The following is a 20,353-nucleotide window of genomic DNA, read 5'->3' on the forward strand; positions in this document are numbered from 1 at the left end:
CAATGACCAAAACACAATAAAAGGATAAATAACCCAATTTTTTTTAATTGTGTGAAAGACACAGACACTCAAGAATACATATAAATAGCAAAAAAGCACATGAAAATGTTTGATACCATTAGTCATTATGGAAGCATCAATTGAAAAGCACGATGAGATGCCACCTGGTAGAAGGGCTAAAATTCAGAAGACTGGCCATTTCAAGAGCTGGCAAGTATGTAGAAAAAATGAGACTCTTCCACATTGTTGGTGGAAATGTAAACAAGCACAACCACTTCAGGAAAAAGTTTGTCAGTTTACCAAAAAGTTACAGGCACACCAACCATACAACTTAAATGTTACACAGACATTCGGACTTACCCATGAGAAATGAAAACCTATGTTCCCTCCAAGATTTCTACTGTTTTTATTAGCTTCATTTTTAATAGCCAAAAGCTACAACCCTAATATCCATCAACAGGTCTATGGATTAAAAAAAATTGTGGATATCCATACAATAGAACACTAATTACCAACAAAAAGTAATGAATTATGCTACAACATAATTCACATAAATAAATCTCTGCTGAGTGAAAGAAGATTTAAAGAAAAAAATGGAACTGTATAATAATATTCCATTTATGTGAAATTATAGCAAATAAAACATTTTTTATATAGTGACAGAAAGCAGACCAAGGTTGCTTTCTAGAATAAAGGAACGAAGAGAGTGGTGTGAGAGCAAGGGATTTCAAAGAGGCATTGAGGAAACAGGGTTGACGAGAGGGTCCCTATTATTATGGTGATGACTTCACAGATATATACACATCAAACTTATCGAAATGTACACTATAAATATGTGGTTTACTGTATGCCAACTATACTTTAATAAAACTGTTTACAAACAAAATAGATGCAAACATACATTTATAGGTTATGTTTCCTACATACTATTTATAATGGCATAGACACACACACACACACACACACACACACACACACACACACACACACACACAGGCATGCCCGCATTGACAACTATAGACTTTGAAACTGAAGTACTGAAGAAAACTGTTCTCTTATTTACTCTCTTCCTCCCCTTCACCCCCTACACCCGCGGTCGCCAACCTTTCGGACCCCACGGACCACCAGTGGTTGGCTACCGCTGCCCTACACTATCATTTAAAGAAGAAAAATAAAATCAATTATACCACAGCCTAGATAAAGGGAGAGAAGTAAACTTACTGGGGTTTTTGTATCAAAATGAGGACAAGTAAGATGAAGCAAAGAAGGAAAACTGTTACTGGGCCAAGAGTGAAAGTTAAAAGCTGCTGAAAAGAAAAGTGGGAAAAATGAGAACACTTAGAAAAACCATCAAGGGAATTTCATTTTCAATAAAAATGAATTTGTATCTGAACAGCTTCTACAAGCTTCTTACATCATAGCCATATGTCTGCTAGGCAATGAAGCATAAAAAGTAAGCTTTAGAGATCAATGTTACTCTCTCACTTCCATGTCTCTCTCCCTCTCTCTTTCTCTTTCTCTCTCCCTCTCCTCCCCCCCCCCCCCCCCCCGCCTCCTTCTTTCCCTCCCTCTCTCTCTCCCCCTCCTTTCTCTCTCTAAAAATCCTCAGGTGAAGATTTTTAAAAGCAAACATTAAATACTGTTAATACAAATGACAAGTTCCCCATAAAAAATGTATTATCCTGAGTCACAACAACCCTCAATTTTCCAACCCAACGTGTTTCCGAGCTACATCTCTTTGCAACCCGTTGCAATCTGTCTGGGACTATAAATCATAATATCGACCGATGCTGGCAAATTCTTCCCCTAGAGTCCCATTCCAATTTGCAGGCTTTAAAAGTTTCCTCTAGGTAAAATCATTTTACTAACAACATCACAAAACAGCTCATTGGTCGCCTCACATAGGAAACTGTTGCAATGAACACATTGCTGAAAGTGAAAATCAGTCAGAGGGCTGGTATTCAGCCTCTCTAAGCACTAAAAGGTAAGCAAAAGTTGCCTCAAGTCAGTAGAAGAAAGAGGGAGACACCATATGCATGTTCACTGTACATCTTTTTTTTTTTTTTTGTCCAGACCCTGGGAGGTGGTTTTACTTCTTGTTTTAGTTTGCCATTTTGGGGTTTGGTTACTTCCCTTCCACAACCTCCAACCTCCCATCCCATAAGGTGGCAGGGTTACTTGAGCAGAATTCAAGGGCAACAGTGAGAAAAGCTATCTGCAGCTCTGTGCCATGCACATGTGCCAGCTGGGATTCCAGCCCAGGCAGGCTGGCTCCAGCGCCCACGCTCTTGACCATCACAATGTATTTATTACTCCTTGTGCTGAAAGAAAAACATTTGCTTAGGCCACAACTGGGTAGTCAAAAGGAGGTACCTTTGGCACATCACCAGGAAAAGTGTCAAATCCTAATGACTGCACTTTCAGTTGCTAAACATAACACAGGGGAAAAGATCGGCAACCTTTCAAACCTTCCAAGGCACCTGGCAGTTCACGTTCGTTGCTTCATCACGTTCACGCAGAACGTGGGGATTGTTAGGAGGGAAGTTGTAGGACACATGTAGCGTCTCAGAATGTTTTTCTGTAAGTGATGTTTGCTTCAAAGTGGGATCTGACAGGATGCAGCAACGTGATGAGAGAAAAAGGCAGAGAACGCAGCACAAGACCAGGGCCATAAGGAACAAGCTACAGAGAGTGTTAAGAACTATTTAAACTAATTCCTCACACAAGCGGTTAAAAAAAGAACTATGTGGAGCAGCGGGAACACATGCCATTCACTACAAAAGAACTGGATTTTTGTCTTTAGTTATCCCACCAATAACTGAATCACCTTGGTCAACCCTTACCTGTACTAGGCATGCGTTTACCAAATAGTCAAATGAGTTTAAAGCTTCCCCCTAGAGTGGCAGCTCCCTTTGCTAGTCAGTAACATACAATTCCTTCTATGCTCATATCCCTCTCCCCTTCTTTTGGTCAAGCACCTAACACAGGCTCTCCCAACCTCAGCACTATTGGTATGTCGGCCATCTGGGGGAAAGAATGGGCTGTGTCCTGCATTGTAGGATGTTTAGCAGCCCAACTCTGGCCTCGACTCATCACATGCCAGTAACAACCCCTCCCCTTCTCCTGCAATGGTGACAACCAAGAATGTCTCCAGATATTGCCCAATATTCCCTTGGGGCGGGGGAGACAAAATCATCCCCAGCTGAGAACCACTGCTCTCATATTTGAATGACAGATACAGCTCTAGATGCTGGGAATTCTGCAATGAGCATGAAACATAAGATGTCTGTCTTCAGGAAGCTTACATTCAAATCCCAGGGTGGCTAACAAGATTCATTTTTACTGTAATCCTCATCTACACCTGTCAAGCACCATTAATGGCAAATTAGACATAACTTATGTCCTTCTATAGACTAGGGATAATAATAATGTATTTCATTGTTGAAGAAAAAATAATGTAAAAGTGACTAAAAACATCTGGCTTAAATAAAATACTTGAAAATATGTAATACACACCGGAACCTATTGATATATTTTCATTTCATCAAAAAGTAGAACAGCCAGACAACACATGCAAAAAAACAACAACATAAAGAATATAGCACCACTATGATGCATTCTTACAATATGTAAATGTTCTTGCAATAAATAACCTTAACCTGAATCTAATGAAGTCTATAGATTTAACTAATAGTTTACAGGAAATATGACGGCTAGGGAAACATGTTAAATGACACCATAAGGACACAAAATACAGCCATAACTAAAAAAAGAGAAAACTCTCTTTAAAAATATGACCCAGGCTCACCAACAAAAAAATGCTGGGGCAGGGGGCGGGGTGAGGGTGCAGGGTGCAGAGGGAAGAGAATGTGAAGATTAAAAGCAATTTATAACACATCAACCAGCTCTGGCCAAGCATCTCAGTTGATTAGTGTCATCCCCACACACCAAGGTTGGGGGTTTGATTTCTGGTCAGGACACGTACAAGAGTCAACCAATGAATGCATAAATGAATGAAACAACAAATTGATGTTTCAATGTTTTCTCTCTCTCTCTCTCTCTCTCTCTCTGTCTCCCCCCTTCTTCTCTCTCTAAAAAAAAAATTAATAAAAAAAACCTCACATATCAACCAAGTAAAATGTGTTGCCACTGTTTAAATCCTATACTTATTAAATATATATATATATATATATATATATACATATTTTTTACTTTTTAAAAAATAAATCAGTAAAAATGGAACAAAGACTAAGTACTTGATGATATTAATTTTGTTAGATATAATAATTATATTCCTCTTGTCTTTTCTATATGGTCTTTTTTTATTTTTTTAAATATATTTTTATTGATTTCAGAGAGGAAGGGAGAGGGGAGAGAGAGATATCAATGACGAGAGAGAATCATTGATCTGCTGCCTTTTGCATGCCCTCTACTGGTGATTGAGTCCGCAACCCAGGTATGTGCCCTTGACCAGAATCGAACCTGGGACCCTTCAGTCTGCAGGCCGACACTCTATGCACTGAGCCAAACCAGCTAGGACATGGTCTTTTTTAAAAAGTCCTTATCTTTTTGACATATATGTTCAAGTATTTATGGGTGCAACAACATGACGTTTTACAAAATCTTTAAAGTATTAACCAAAAACGTGGCAGGTAGGAAGGCTGATGAAATATGAAGGCAGCATGTGGGTAACTAAAGAAGGCAAGATAATGGGGCCATGAGGATCCATTACACTAATCTCCCTGCTTTTATATATTTAAAATTTTTTAAATATGTAAATTTTTATATAAATATGAAATATGTAATAATAAGTTGATTCTAATGTGCTCACTGGAATGCAAACAATATTTACCTGAAAAACAAGCCTAGGTGTTGGACAGAAGAACTGACCCTGCGGGAGCTGTCATGTTTGCCAAAGAAAAACCAACCTCCTCAACAGGACCACAGCTAAGAACTGCCTCCAGGAGTTTTTAGAATTATATTTTCATTGATTTCAGAGAGGAAGGGAGGAGGAGAGAGAGATAGAAATATCAATGATGAGAGAAGATCATCACTGCCTCCTACAAACCTTCTACTGGGGATCGAGCCCGCAACCCAGGCATGACCTGGACTCAAACCTCAATCTCCTGGTTCATGCAATCGAAGCTCAACCCCTGAGCCACACCAGCGGGGCAGCTGCCGGGATTTTTTCCCCATTGGCTTATTCACTTCTTTTTTCACTCCTTAGATATTTATTTTTTATTTAATCTCAAGCTTTTTAAGGTATTTGCTTTTTATCTAACCTCAAGCTTTTTAATCATTAAATTCCTTTCTTTTTTAGAGAAAGTTTAATGACTCACAGAGATGATGAACCTTTTTCTAATTCTAGTCCTAAATATTTTCTATAATAAATGGAAAAATTCAAGTTTATCTTAAAACCTCAATAAGTAAACTTCTTTTCAAATAGCTCTGCATTTGTTTTATCATTTCAACCTTTAAGATCAAATGGTTTAAATTTAAGCTTTAAAAAATTCATTTTATCCGGAAAAAAAAAAATTCAGTGAATGCAATAAATAGCATTCTTCCCCCATTGTTTCATAGCATTTATGTCCTAAAACTCACATTTACAATAGACATCTATTTCTACACCTCAGTCTGCTCCCTCCAATTCTCTTCTGTTATAATTTACCTACCTGATGTTCCCCTACTTAACTCACTTCCTGGGACATTATTAGCTACCTCACACACGTTCTCCTTTTAATAAGGTTTAACGTGACTATGAAAATGTCTGTGCAGAGTCGGCATCTGCTGGGTCGGATGTCCACATCCTCCCTGCTTCCCTCCTGGTCCTCGGAGGAGCTTACCTCAAATACTGCTTCAGGGCACTCGTTATTGTCTTCACTTCCCAGTCGCTGGAATTCTCCAGGTCCAACTCATTGCAGGTTTTTACATCTAGTGAGCAAGCAAAAAAGAAAAAATAATTAAAACTTTGAACATTCAAAGGCCCTCTTGACTGGCTCACAGAGCTTTCATTTATAAGTGGCCAAACCACAAGTAATTAATTCTGTGGTTTCCTATAAAAACATTATATACCATTTCTTATAATATTGTAAGCCATGACCTATCATTAGACATTTCTAACACTTCAGAAAATCTGTCCTGGAAATCAAAATAAGAGGATCAGTATTGGCCGAGAGTAGGAAAGAACTGGTCATAGTATAGCATTTCAACGGTGACCACTGCAAAGCATGGATAGCTATTATTATGATGATCAATATTATTATCATTATTCAAGCTGTTACTCAGTAGCTATGGCTTAGAGAATGGGGCATTTGCAGTGTCTGTATACTTTCGGCTGTTCAGGTGGCACTATTGCTGTCACACTGCGTTAGGACAGGAAACAGGCAGTGTTGTTAATGGCAAGGTGACTATTAGAATAGCCAAGTCAGTGGGAGGAAAGGATGAGTTTGGTCCCACATGTCTAAGATTTGTACTCATCATATCATATTTCTGAAAATTAATACGTGATCAGTCAAAATAGAAATATGATGACACACAAACTTAAACAGTCATTTGTGGGTACTCTTTCACATTAATATTAGAATTGATACACTCATCCAGGAGATATTTATTGGAACCCCCCGTGTGACATTTCTGACGTTCATTCTAAAATTAAACTAGTTTTCTTTGTCCTACAAGTGCGTTAATGATGTGTTCTTCCAAATGGCCTTTTAAATAGCTAATAAGCTCAAAGAAGACATGAGGCTTCTTAAAAAAAGAAAGAGGAGGAGGAGAAGGGAAAGAGAAAGGGAGAAAAGGAGCGGGGAGACAGGGAGGAAGGGAGGGAGGAAAGGAAGGAAAGAAGGAGGGAGAGGGGAAGGGAGGCAGTGCATTCTGAAAAGGAGAAAGTCAGTCCTGGATGGTGGGGAAGGCCGGCCCTCTGAGCTGGGTGGGATCTCTGATCCTGGTAAGGCTGGGCTACCATAGCTCGTGTGGCATGGCCACCGGGCAGAGTGCAGCACTAGGATCACAAACCCAGGCTGCAACCTCTGTGGAAACCCCACTGCACACACATCAGTTCCAAACCCATCTGTACTTGAGGCCCTCACCTGCAGAAAGGAGGTCATGTAAAAGCTCTCAGAGAGCATCAGAGCAAATCAGCGATGTGTACGGATTTCCACATCTTATTAAATGACTAGGTAATTACCATCACGGAATCACTACAAGTATCAGCAGTCAGTGGCAGTACCGGCCTCCGAGGGAGGGAGGAGCAGACGGGTTATAATGCATGATCTCAAACAATCAGTATTAAGCACGTCTGCCTTTCTGCAGTCCCATCACACAAAGGAGAAAAGAGGAGATTCATGGAGGGGACTTTCTTTCTCCCTCACTCCAGAATGATGTTTCAACTAAGACAAAAACAAACAAAAAACCCGTCCTTTCTTTTCCTCCCTTACACTGCACTTGTCTATACAGGGAAGGTGACATCATGTTAGCATTTCCTCTTTAAAAGCACTAAAAAGAAAAACCTGTCAAAATGGGACCACCGCATGATGTCATCCATGCCACCTAAAAAGTTTGAGGCTTGGGTATGAGGAAGGATGGATGACAACTCAATGTTATTCTCGAACTTTTTGAAAATCAAGTAAAACAGGAAGTGATGGTTATTTCACAGCCATAACAGCGTACATATGAAGTCAATTACTCAAAAGTCTGGAGACTTTTTAAAGCGCTTCAGCAGTTCTTGATTACAGCAACTGACAGCGGCATGCAATAAACTACAACAATGGCAACTGACATTGATTACATTTTGATCAGTTCCTACCATTCAGGACTCATTTGTTACTGAGCTTGTCAGACAAGCCACAGGTACATTCGAGAAATCAAATTAGGCACCCTGATTAAAGACGCAATCCTTTATAACTGGGACTAAATAATTCTGTTCTAAAGGCTTTGCCAACCAATTACTTCAGTAACTGAATATTCTCTCTCTCATTACATCAATTATTTAAATCTCATTTTAACATACAAGTCAGATAACATATTCAATCAACTTGCTCCCAGAAAATCACCATTTTTAAAACCTTCTGAAGGAAAGGCTTCTAAATGAAACCTTTTATTTTCAGCTTTCTACCAAATTATCATTCTATATTTTGAGAATCATATTTTTCAATGAAAAAAAAACACAAAACCATCATTGGATTCATGGAATAAAACGTAGCTGTTACCTCAGGAGCTAATAACTACATTGTGTCTACGGTACTGATCCTCCATTAAATGTTACTGTTTTCAAATAACTCAATCATCCATAGCAGTTTTTTTTACAATCAGTGGATGCACTGGGACTAGATAAATGTGTTAACTTATTTGGGATTCAAACTTAAAATGCATTGGACTGTTCCATGAGAATATATGTCCTATTGTAAATAAGGCAAACATGTTGCTTCCTTTCTGACCAAGGGAACCACCTGGCGGACTACTCAAACATTTAAATTAACAAGCACAGATCCAAACAGTTGGCTTTTTATTTGGATTATGTTTCATAATTTTATAACTAACCAGTGGTCATTTTTTTGAAACAGGAAATTTCCAGCCCAACCTAAATGTAAGTGTTGGCACTGACTGGGGTCTCATTTTAAAGTACTTAAGAAGCATAGTGGTTGAGTGAATTTTGAAAATGATTTTTTTTTCAGCTATTAGTTTACTTTTTCACCAATCTATATGAAAAAGTAGTTCTACAAAGTAAAGAAGCTAATATGTTTCAAGTAAAACACTTCTAAATTAGTTTTACTTGTTTTCTATGTTTCTCTGTCTAAACTTAAAATCATCCAATCTTTTTTGCAAATTAGATCTATGTAGAAATAACCCCCACATTCACCAGCACACACAAGCTACTCTCACGTTTTCTCACAAGTTCCCTCCTGCTCTGGTATTTTCATTACAAGTAGGGAAAAAGGCAGAACACGTGAAATTCTAACTCTTCTCAGTTCTAAACTACCCATAACTATTGTAATTAATCTGTTATATTCTCACCCCACTTACTAAAAAAATGACTCACCCAAAGACACCTCATCTGATACTTCTCCCCGCCTTTCCCAACGGCTCTCTCTAAAAAGCAAACCAACAACAAAAACCCAAAACTTTTTTGAGACCAAGTGCGCCCTCTGTTGGAACCAAAGGGAAGGGAAGGAAAAATCATCTGTAAAGGGAAGGAAGGCAAATTGTTCACCTGAACATTTCCTCTTGGGAACTTAAGAAGCTGGTCCAGGGAAAACTAGGGGGCCGCTGGGAACCCAGCAGACCACTACCCTCTGTGCCCAGGCCTGGCTGACTTTCTATTGTCAACTGCCATTCATATTTCACATTGGCAGTCAGACAGGAGAGAAGATGGGGTGGGGAGAAGGGGGAAGGGGAGGGAGGAGGGCAGGAGGAGAGGAGGAAAGGAAGAAAGAATAATAGAAACATTTTTTTTTCTCTTTTAATCTTAAATGTGAAGGGAGGAAACATACTGAAAAAACTTGCAAGATTTGAGCAGGCATCCTTTCTTTCGAAATCATCCAAACTTTTACATGTGAGTATTTAAGGAATACTCAAAATATTTTAAAAAGTACAAAAAATGTATGTAAAAATGGCAATAATAGAAAAATAATACCAAAGTAAAGAATTACCTTTCGAGAACTAGAAAACTAAGTAAATCAAATTTCTTCTCAAAAAGTATAAAATGACTTGGAACTTTTTCTCAGATACTTAAAAATTATATCAATTTTCATTTGTACAAAGGAAAATGCATTACAAACAAAAGGTGCTTTGAAAAATTCAAATTTGAAATAAACATTACCTGGAGGAATAGTCATTTTAAAAAAATAAGTGCACAGCACTACAAATGAACAAACTTATCAGAATTAATTATCTAGAGGGAGGAAACATTGATTGGTTTAAAAGTGCAAAGTTAAACATCTGGCAGATTCAGCCAATTTTTTTTCACTAAGATATATAATCTTAAAATAATGTATAGAGATGGGGAAGTTGGAGATAAAGAATGTCTATGAAATAGTTCTATACACGGCTGTTCAGAAACTCTAAAATCTTTTTTTTTTTTTGGAAGAAGTATAAATTATTTGAATCTGAACACTTGCTTAATCAGAATGAAAGACATATCTTAAAGAAATTGTAAATTTATTAGGAAAGTGGGTAAATCTATTTTGTTAAGAGCTAAAGTTTGAGTTGGTGAGAAAGTAATAATAAAATGATATTAATGCTGATGAAAATCCAAAATTTGTGATTGACAATCTTAAACTTATACCAGGAACTATAGATTAAGTAAAATAATTTATATCTCATAGCCCCTTTAAATAAATTGATACTTAATACAAAACCAACAAGCCAGTATCTTTCCCTCACATCAATTTTCTAACTTCCTCTGTTTGCAGAATACCACTGAAAACACAGTCTTTCCTCTGCCAGCAACATAAATGAGGCTGTCACACTTGGGTCCTGGACTCCTCTATTCTGAGTCTCTCAGAAAGCAAAAACAGTTTTCCAGGTCATGAGTTTTTGAGGGCTTCGATTATTTTAAAACACCTTGCAAGTTAAGGACTGTCAATGAGACATTTCCCAGGAGCAAAGAAACTACCCTTCGGGTTCAAGGATACAAATCACATGGGATTTTGTGAGAGTAAGAACAAATGGACAAATTTTGGGGCCATTTAACACTTCAGGGTGGCCACAGAGGCACCCTGCTGGAACTGACCCTGAACATGAACAGAAGATAATAAAAACAGTGGCAGGATCCGTAGGACCAACTGACTGCCACAGTGTGCGCCTGTCGGCCAAAAGCCCCCCTCCCTTCTGATAGCAACAGCTTCCAGTTCTCATCATCGTAACACCATCTTGGAAATGAGAAAAGTGTTTCTAATTTTAAAATGAACTGAAAGCAGATGCTATAGTCCCATTAAACTCTTCCAGCTGCTACCGAACCACTGGCAACCTGAGCCTATTTAATTTGGAGACCGCTGATGGCAAAAGGGAAAATCTGACTGCCAAAACGGCAACCCCAGTTAAACCAGAGAGGCAGAAAATAAAGCAGCTCATGGGAGTGGATGCATTCTAATGAGGTCTCCAACTGATGACGGGAAACTTCTACCTGTGGTTAATAGCTTAAAAAAAAAAAGGGGGGGTTGTTGCTTATTAAATCCTTAATTCCACTACAGCCAAACAAGCAATCCTATCTGTGACATCTCAATTAATGATTTTATTCATCTTGGTTTCTGCTTCCTAAAAACGAGTCTTTGCTACAATGCTTTAAGATGCAGACAGGTTTAAATGCATCGATGGTACACCTGAGGGCACTGTGAATGTTGATTAATTAAAGGGAGCTATCACATTAATTAATATTGAGCAAGGTCCTAATGACACGCAGGCCCTCAAGCTCGATGAGCTAGCATCACTCCTCCAGGGGCAGTCTGCTCTGGGGTGGGCGGAGAAGCGGGCATCTTACAGGTGGCTCTGCACGGGCAGCCGTGTGCAATGGAAAAGCGCTTTGTCATCCCAGTAATGTCTGGGGTGATGAAATGCATTCACTTTCTGGCTTCCTTTGGTCTGTGCTGCCAGAGAACACTGTGTTGTCTGCACAGATGGGGCATGCGTGGTTCTGGAGGTGAGCCTGGCGCAAACGACAAACAAGTCCCTGTGAATACGAATGGACCCCTGAGAACTAGACTCTTGCTGTCAAATGACAGTTTGGGAAGCTCCATAAAAATCAGCACCTCCCCGTGGTCTTGTCCAATCACAGGGACTGTCAGGACCCTCGGCAGCCCATTTGGGAGCCACACAGAGGCCTGGCTGCTCCTTTCCTGTGTGACGGGAGCGGAAGACATTCACCCATGAGCTGCATGCTTTTCTTTTCTTGCATTTTTCAGTAAGTCAAGGGGAAGTGGGTAGTCTGTGCTGATGCAAACACTAATCTGCTTCTCAGCGTCAACTGGGAGAAAACTAAGCTCGGCAGCAGCAGAGAATGGATTCACGAGTATGCTGGACGTGACTATGAAACATTAATTCGTGACGTCAATGAACATAAACAAATCATGCATGGAAAATGATTAGAAAAGAGGCATACCCATCAACATACTGAGAAGTCTCTGGACCTTTGAACTCACCCCCACAACTCTGTACAATCCTTGGTCATTTATACCTATTGGAAGAGACAGAATGTTAACGAAATATGAGACTGTCATGTTTTAAAATCTGTCAACAAACAGTTGCTTTCAAAATCTTTGCTAACTCACATTAACAGCATTCCTGTTGAGTATAAAAATAACGTTTGACAAAAGCAAGTGTTTACTAACTTGTTTAGCAGCTTGGTATTCATAAGTTACGGTTGGAAAATCATGTCATACACAATGTTTCATGTGGACAAAATGTAATGAATTCATGCCAATGAAATTAGTTAAGCAGTACTCATGTATACCAAATAGTGTGTAAAATACACAACTTTCATGTTTATTATGTGTACTTATTCTTGACATTTTCTTCTTTAAAACTTCAGCCTTTTAAAAATAATATGGTGCTGCCTCAGCCACTGTGGCTCAGTTGGGTGAGCGTTGTCCTGTGCACAAGATGGCCGGCTCCATCCAGGTCAGGCCCATGCACGGAGTTTCAGGCTTGACCCCCAGTAGGGAGCAAGCAGGAGGCAGCCAATTGATGGTTCTCTCTCACTGATGTTTCTATCTTTCCCTCTCCCTTCCTCTCTCTCTAAAATCAATAAAAACGTATAAATTTTTTTAAATATATAAATAAATAAAAATAATAGAGTGCCGATTAATACTCAGCAAAAAATCACTGTTTGGATGATTCTTGAAGACCACAGAAATGCATTCAAAACTGCGGCAGATCTGGTTTTGTTGTTCAGAGCTGTTAAATGCACTGTCCGGTGAGAAACTCTGAAATTTTAAATAAGCATCACTCAAACTCTACATCAAAACAAACCAAATCGCTGCATTTTCTCTCTGTAGAGACCTGCGAGCAAAGTATCCCTGAGCACAGCAGGCATGAAAGAAAGGCAAGAAAAGTTACTGTCAAACATTAAGTATGTTGAACACATGACCTTGTTTTGATGCTCATTAGAATAAACCAATTGTAAAAGGACTTTGGGAGGCAATCAGGAAACTGTGAGTGGCATTAAGGTTATGTCAAAAATAGTTTATATTTTTTAGGTTATATACTGAAAGGAGTGACCTGTGTTAGATTCACTTTAAGAAGGGTAAAGGGATAGATGAAGCAATTGCAGCAAAATCCTGGAAGTCATCGAGTCTTCGCAACAACAAAAATGCTAGTTCATTGCACCACGTTCTCTACTCTTTTTATGCTTAAAAACTTTTATCAGAAAATAATGACTTCCAGAACATGTGACTTATTTATTTCTCCAAAGAGTTGTAGATTTCTGCCTGTGTGTTTATTTTCTGCACTATGCATGTTGAACACACCAGCTGATGAGGAGATGACACCTCTAATCTCCAAAGTTTTCAAAACAAAGAAAAAAATACCAAACAGACCATGAAATTTGCCCATGGGAGTATACTTTTTTCTTTTTTTTTATTCTGTATTAAGGTATTACATGTGTCCTTATCCCCCCCCCATTGCCCCTCCCACCCCTCACCCCCGCTCATGCCCTCACCCCCCTGGTGTCTGTGTCCATTGGTTATGCTTATATGCATGCATACAAGTCCTTTGGTTGATCTCTCCCCCTTACCCCCACCCTCCCCTGCCTTCCCTCTGAGATTTGACGGTATGATCAATGCTTCTCTGTCTCTGGATCTGTTTTTGTTCATCAGTTTATGTTGTTCATTATATTCCACAAATGAGTGAGATCATGTGATATTTCTGTTTCTCAGACTGACTTATTTCGCTTAGCATAATGCTCCCCTGGTCCATCCATGCTGTTGCAAATGGTAGGAGTTCCTTTCTTTTTACTAGTATAGCAGTGTAGTATTCCATTGTGTAGATGTACCACAGTTTTTTAATCCACTAATCTGCTGGTGGGCACTTAGGCTGTTTCCAAATCTTAGCTATTGTAAATTGTGATGCTATGAACATAGGGGGCATATATCCTTTCTGATTGGTGTTTCTGCTTTCTTGGGATATAGTCCTAGAAGTGGGATCACTGTGTCAAATGCAAGTTCCATTTTTAGTTTTTTGAGGAAACTCCATACTGTTCTCCACAGTGGCTGCACCAGTCTGCATTCCCTCCAGCAGTGCACGAGGGTTCCTTTTTCTCTGCATCCTTGCCAGCATTTATCATTTATTGATTTCTTGATGACAGCCATTCTGACAGGTGTGAGATGATACCTCATTGCCATTTTTATTTGCATCTCTCGGATGATTAGTGACTTTGAGCATGTTTTCATATGTCTCTTGGCCTTCTGTTCTTTCAAAAAGTATCTATTTAGGTCCGCTGCCCATTTTTTGATGGGATTATTTATTTTCCTTTTGTTAAGTTGTATGAGTTTCTAATTATATTTTTACTAATTTCAGAGAGGAGAGGAAGGGAGAGGGAGAGAGAGATATAAACATCAATGATGAGAGAAAATCATTGATTGGCTGCCTCCTGAACATCCCTACTGGGGATCGAGCCTGCAACCCAAGTATGTGCCCTCGAACCCGGAGCCCTTCAGTCCACAGGCCAACACTCTATCCACTGAGCCAAACCAGCTAGGGCCATACTTGCTTTTTGTCTCCCTGCCTGGGGTGACGAAAAAGAAATACTAGACAGAGTCTAAAGAACTGGATTCAAATCACAGCTCAGTCACTCCTGAGCTGAGGCTTGGGCAAGATGGGAAAGCTCTCAGTCTAGATGCTGCCTCTGAGATCACAGACAGCAGCCTACACCCCGTGTCGTGATGGGAGGGAAAAGAGGTGATGCCCACATGTGTTCTCTCAATTACTCAACAGAGCCAAGAACCAGAGAGCAAAGGCCACCCCTTCACTCCAGACTGGTCTATTCAGAACGCTAAAGAACCGAAGTAGCAGAGAGGCACCTTCCTGATGGGGAATGCTCACTGACTACAAGAAACGAGAAAAATGCAGGTCAGTTCTGCCAGGAATTGGAAAAAAGAAGGAAAAAAATTTGTCAAGAAACACAAAACTCAGAGACTGAGTTTCATTCCTTCCTCCTCCTGAAGGCCAGAAGGCCGTGGCAGTTTAAAATACTAGAGGATTCCCCGCTCCCCCCAATACTACTCTATTTGAGAGACCTGAAATAGTCTGACCTCGGTGCCAGAAGCCAAAAGAGCAAGCCATATTCTACAGTCAAATAAACGTGCCTGAAATACATGGAGAAATTAAATAAAAATGTTACTTCAGCAATAACAAGCACTTTGCACTGGCAATTACTATCAGATAATTGATCAAGTTTAAACTCATCATCCTAAGGGAAGTAGAGTTAATTGCTAATGCATAATAAAAGGTGCAAGGGGTAATTAATGCTACTCAGCACAGCTTTTATTTTTTTTTAATGAAATTTAAATAAACTTTGTACAAAAGCAAGCTAAGAAGTAGCACGTAAAACACACTCAAGTTGTGTAAGATTTTCTGTTGCATTGTTCTTAGATGCTATGGACTATGAAAACTGAAGCATGCTTTATATCTATAAACACATCACACAAAAGATATTAATAAAGACTTTAAAGAATATAAACCACTCAATATGCCAAGTCATGTCAGTGATTTAGCCTATTTTCTCCAGCTTCTCTCAAATTTTCCTCTCTCAGCTAAAGGGATCACTATTTCTAATCACCAAGTATTAGGATTTTGAAATTTTCTTTGATTTCCTCCCTGTCACTTTCCAAATTCAACAGGTCAGTGTCTGCATTTTCTTCAAACTCAGAGTAATCTCTGTTTCTTAACAGTTTTAAATGTGATACACACACATTTTTTAAGGCACCCTTACAGGAAACACATACATCCATAGTCCATTCGGAACATCATCTTTTTCTTTTTTTACTTTTTATTTTCCAAACCTCTGATTATCTAAGTTCTCTTCCATCCCCATTTAAGAGTAAGCCATCAATCCAGTCCAAACTCTTCAGAAGTATGTAAGGCATAAACACATAAACACCGATTATGGCCCCCACCTCACCTACCCACGTGTGCTGTGTGGAATATTCGCTTTAATCAGAGCAGACCACTGACCGGTCCACAATAACCAAATGCATTCCCTCCTCCACAGCCACATTCAGGTGGAAGCCTCCTCCCTTCTCCTCATAAATTACTCATCTGTCAAATATTATTTATCAAATATGTGGCAGGTGCCAGTCTAGCTGCCAAAGATTCAACAGTGAGCAAACAAAGTTCTATCCAGACCTTCAAAACCAGATAAAATACCATCCTTCTGACACCACAGTGATATTCCCTTATTCTGAGCGTTACTCATAATTAATCCTTTTAACACTTAATTACATTTTAAAACTGACAATCTCTTATGCACAATTCACAAAATCAAAAAATCTGAATGCTTGACCTGACATCAGGTTGAGCTTTATTTTCCCCAATCAGTGTGAATATTTGTATTTCACCATGTTGAAAGTAATTTCCGCCCGGCCGGTGTGGATCAGTGGTGAGCCTCAACCTATGAATCAGGAGATCACGGTCTGGTTCCCACTCAGGGCACATGCCTGGGTTGTGGGCTGGATCCCCAGTAGGAGGTGTGCAGGAGGCAGTCAACTGGTGAGTATCTCTTATCATTGATGTTTCTCTCTCTCTTTTCCTCTCCCTTCCTCTCTCTGAAATCAATAAAAACGTGTTTTTTTTTAAATGTTATTCCACACCAAACCTACCTGGAGATGTTATAGACTGTACAGTATATGTCCCTTATTACCTTTTTAAATTGAAAAGAAAATCTAAATTCTGAAATACATCCAACTTCAGAATTTTCAGATTACAAACTGCAGGCCTGTGTTCTTCTACGTTCTCTCACTAAATGCACAGATATTTCACCTGGAAAGATATGAGGTCAACCTTGTTCTTTGTTATTGTTGTTTTTAGTACCTTTCATGGTGCCCTGCATAAAACAGTTGGGTCCAGAATAGACTATAGCTAGGTTTATTTGATTTGAAATTAATTTAGAACTACTGATATAGATTGGACTTGGGCCAAAACAGACATTATAGTTAGGAAATGAAAAGTTAAAGTTAAGATATCCAAGTTATTAAAACTTTTTCAGGATATCAAGGCCCACTGATTTGCTATCATTACTACAACACTTTCTAACTTTTAACAAAAATTTGTCATCTGCTCAACATGTTTACAGGCCAAAATATTTTTTTTTCTTCTGATAACTAAGATTGGTTCTGATCAGCAGTAAAGAAAAGGGAAGCGCTCTCCATTACAGTGATGGGCGGGTGATGACAGCTGTCCCTGGGCAAAGTGAATAAGGTGAAATCAACTGTGTCTGACTTCCCACCACCTGTCTCCTCCAATCTCACACAGCGCTGTCACATGACACTACCCAGCTCTTCCTGGAGGAGAGGGTTAGAAGCGGGAATGAGTCAGGTTTCATCATCATCTCTGCCCAACTGCCTCCCTCTCAGAACCCAAATGACTGGACCAGCACCAGTCTAGTCAGCACCAGAAAACACCTGTGTGGAGCTACTGAACTGCCAGGGGTCCCCAGAGGCCCTTGTGAGTGAGCTGGAGAAGCACAAAAGCAAGTAAGATAATCTGAAACAATAAACGAATTAGAGGCAAAAAGAAAATAAAAGTTAACAGGGTTGACAAATTTGGTTCAATAACAGAGGTGGAGGCAAAGTCTGGCAAGTAAATGTGGTAAGAAGGAAACAAAGTGGCAATTCCAAGAAGCAGAAGAGAGAAAACAGGTCATTAAAACACACACACACATACACACACACACACACACACACACACACACAGAAAGACAAATAGAGAACACAAAATGAAAGGAAGGCAAAACTGGAAATAAATGAGAAGATAACAGGCTAAAAATTATATAACCCATAACTTCCTGTTAACTTCTTAGGAATTATTGAGTGCTGACTGTATTTTAGGCCCTGAGGTGGAATAAAGTGAAGACTGGGGTAAAATTAAAAAGAAATATAAAGTGAAAAGAAAAAGCAGCTTGGAACCAACTGAGCCACAAAGTCTTTCCTTTCCTTTTGGCTTCAGAAATAGATTCTATACCTGACAGTTCAGTATTCTTAATGCCTTGCACAGTCCTCAGCACATGGTATAGACTTAACAAATGGACTGCATAAATTAGTGAATGAACTGAATAAATGAATAATAAGGTGATGACTGATTAGCAAAGAAATAAGGAAAGAAAATTAAGAGAGACAGAAAAGGTTATTTGTAATTAGAAAATATAACAATATGAAGGGGTAAGGCTCAAAGTGGAACATAAACACTTGCTATGGTAACAGGCACACAATTGTTTTTTCAAGTTTTGCAGGTGTGTGATTTTAAAGAAATAAATGATCAATTTCTTTGGGTCTATAAACTAACATTTATTCAACTCTCATTTAGTAACAAGCAGAGTGCATGTCACAGAATGAGGTAATTGATCAATATTTGGGGAGGGGATAAATCTTATTTGCACTTGTGCATGTTGACAACAGGGGTGAAAGGTCATTAATGTTCCTACTCGTATTCACAGGATTTACAGCAAAAGTCTGCTGCATGGGAGTTCCCTCAAAAAATTAAATATGGATCTGCCATTTGACCCAGTGATCTCACTTCTGGGAATATATCCTAAGAAACCCAAAGCACCAATCAGAAAGAGTGTATGCACCCCTATGTTCATAGCAGCACAATTTACAATAGCTAAGATCTGGAAACAGCCCAAGTGCCCATCAGTAGATGAGTGGGTAAAAAAGCTGAGGCACATTTATACCATGGAATACTATGCAGCAGTAAAAAAGAAGTATCTCTTACCCTTTAAGACAGCATGGAGGGACCAGGAGAGTATCATGCTAAGTAAAGTAAGTCAGTCAGAGAAAGGCAAGTATCACATGACCACACTCATATGTGGAATCTAAGTAACAAAATAAACTAACGAACAGAGTGGATCCAGAGACATGGAAGCATGAAACAGAGTGAGGAATCTCAGAGGGAAGGAGGAGGTGGTGGGTAGATAGGAAGTAATCAACCAAAGACCTTGTATGCATATCCATGGACACAGACAATAGGGTACTGAAGGTCTGGGGGGGGGGGGGCGGGGCTGGAGGGGATCAATGGGAGAAAAAGGGGAACATATGTAATACTTCCAACAATAAAGAATTATTTTTTTAAAAAAGTCTGCTGCCTGTCATTACTAATGGGGCACATGTGCATATATATATACATGTGTATGCATAAATACAAATACAGGTTACATATCCTACCAGCACTGCAAAGACAAATTCTCCTACAGGCTATGGAATGAACAAACATGATTAATATTTACATATGCATAAAATGATATCATTATAATGTGTTTTAGAATTATATATTTATATAGTTATAAATATTAACCAATCTTGAAAGATTCTTGAAAATAAAAGAAAAAAAATGCACTATAGGTAAAATGATCAGGAAAAATTTGTGGGAAAATACCAAACACAAAGGTGCAGAATGATAAGCTATAAAGGTGACTAAAAGGAAGCAATGATGAGACTCATGAATATTGTTTCGGGTCACAGGTGAATTACAAAAAATTTCCCAATGTGTTCTTCACACAGGTGTGTAACTAATCCTCAGCAGGCACTATGTTTAAATGTCTACTTGAGTCCAGTAAGCACTTCCCCTGCTACCCACTGTGCTGAGTGACATAAAAATAAACAGGTTCATAGGCATACATCCTTCCAAGACACTGGGCAATTAATACCATTTTAAGGTTCTGCCAAAAATGTGTGTTCATATTAAATTATTTTTCAATATAAGCATGCAGACCCCAAAATGATTCCTCTATTCCATCAAAGGGACATACCATTCAGCATGATATATTTAAGGTATTGTATTATAGCAACTTTGGAAGAAGAATGCATTGCTTTCAACACATACAATGCACTCAGTACTATACAAAGCAAGGTAGGAGATGATTTCTAAACACTGGGAATGTTAGAAGATTATAGCTATACAAAGATGAAAAGCCCAAAATGAGAGTAACATTTTAAACTTTGTAGATATATTATATATATCGTGGAGACACAAATTCGTTAAGTTCGTAAGATATAAATTATTACAGATTAAGGTTACTGATAGGCTGGAAACTTCAACTTGACCACTCCCAACTGTATGACCTGGCAAGTTACTCGGTCTCCCTGTGTCTCAGTCTCTTTACCTGATAAATGAGGTGAATGGAGGAATGGGGTTGTTGTGAAAATTAAAG

General features: G+C 38.9%; 1 protein-coding gene across 1 annotated transcript in view; it reads right to left on the reverse strand.

Annotated features, from left to right (window-relative positions):
- The window catches only part of ARHGAP10 (Rho GTPase activating protein 10), a 263,229-nt gene that overhangs the window by 90,532 nt on the left and 152,344 nt on the right, over positions 1-20,353 (reverse strand). Inside the window, exons 14-15 of the mRNA XM_008143974.3 lie at positions 12,095-12,169; positions 5,844-5,931 (exon numbers count right to left, since the gene is read on the reverse strand). Coding sequence (XP_008142196.2) covers positions 5,844-5,931; positions 12,095-12,169 — 163 coding nt within the window. The remainder of the gene's footprint in view (positions 1-5,843; positions 5,932-12,094; positions 12,170-20,353) is intronic.

The sequence above is a fragment of the Eptesicus fuscus genome, chromosome 6 (genome assembly GCF_027574615.1).
Source record: "Eptesicus fuscus isolate TK198812 chromosome 6, DD_ASM_mEF_20220401, whole genome shotgun sequence".
Lineage (NCBI taxonomy): Eukaryota > Metazoa > Chordata > Mammalia > Chiroptera > Vespertilionidae > Eptesicus > Eptesicus fuscus.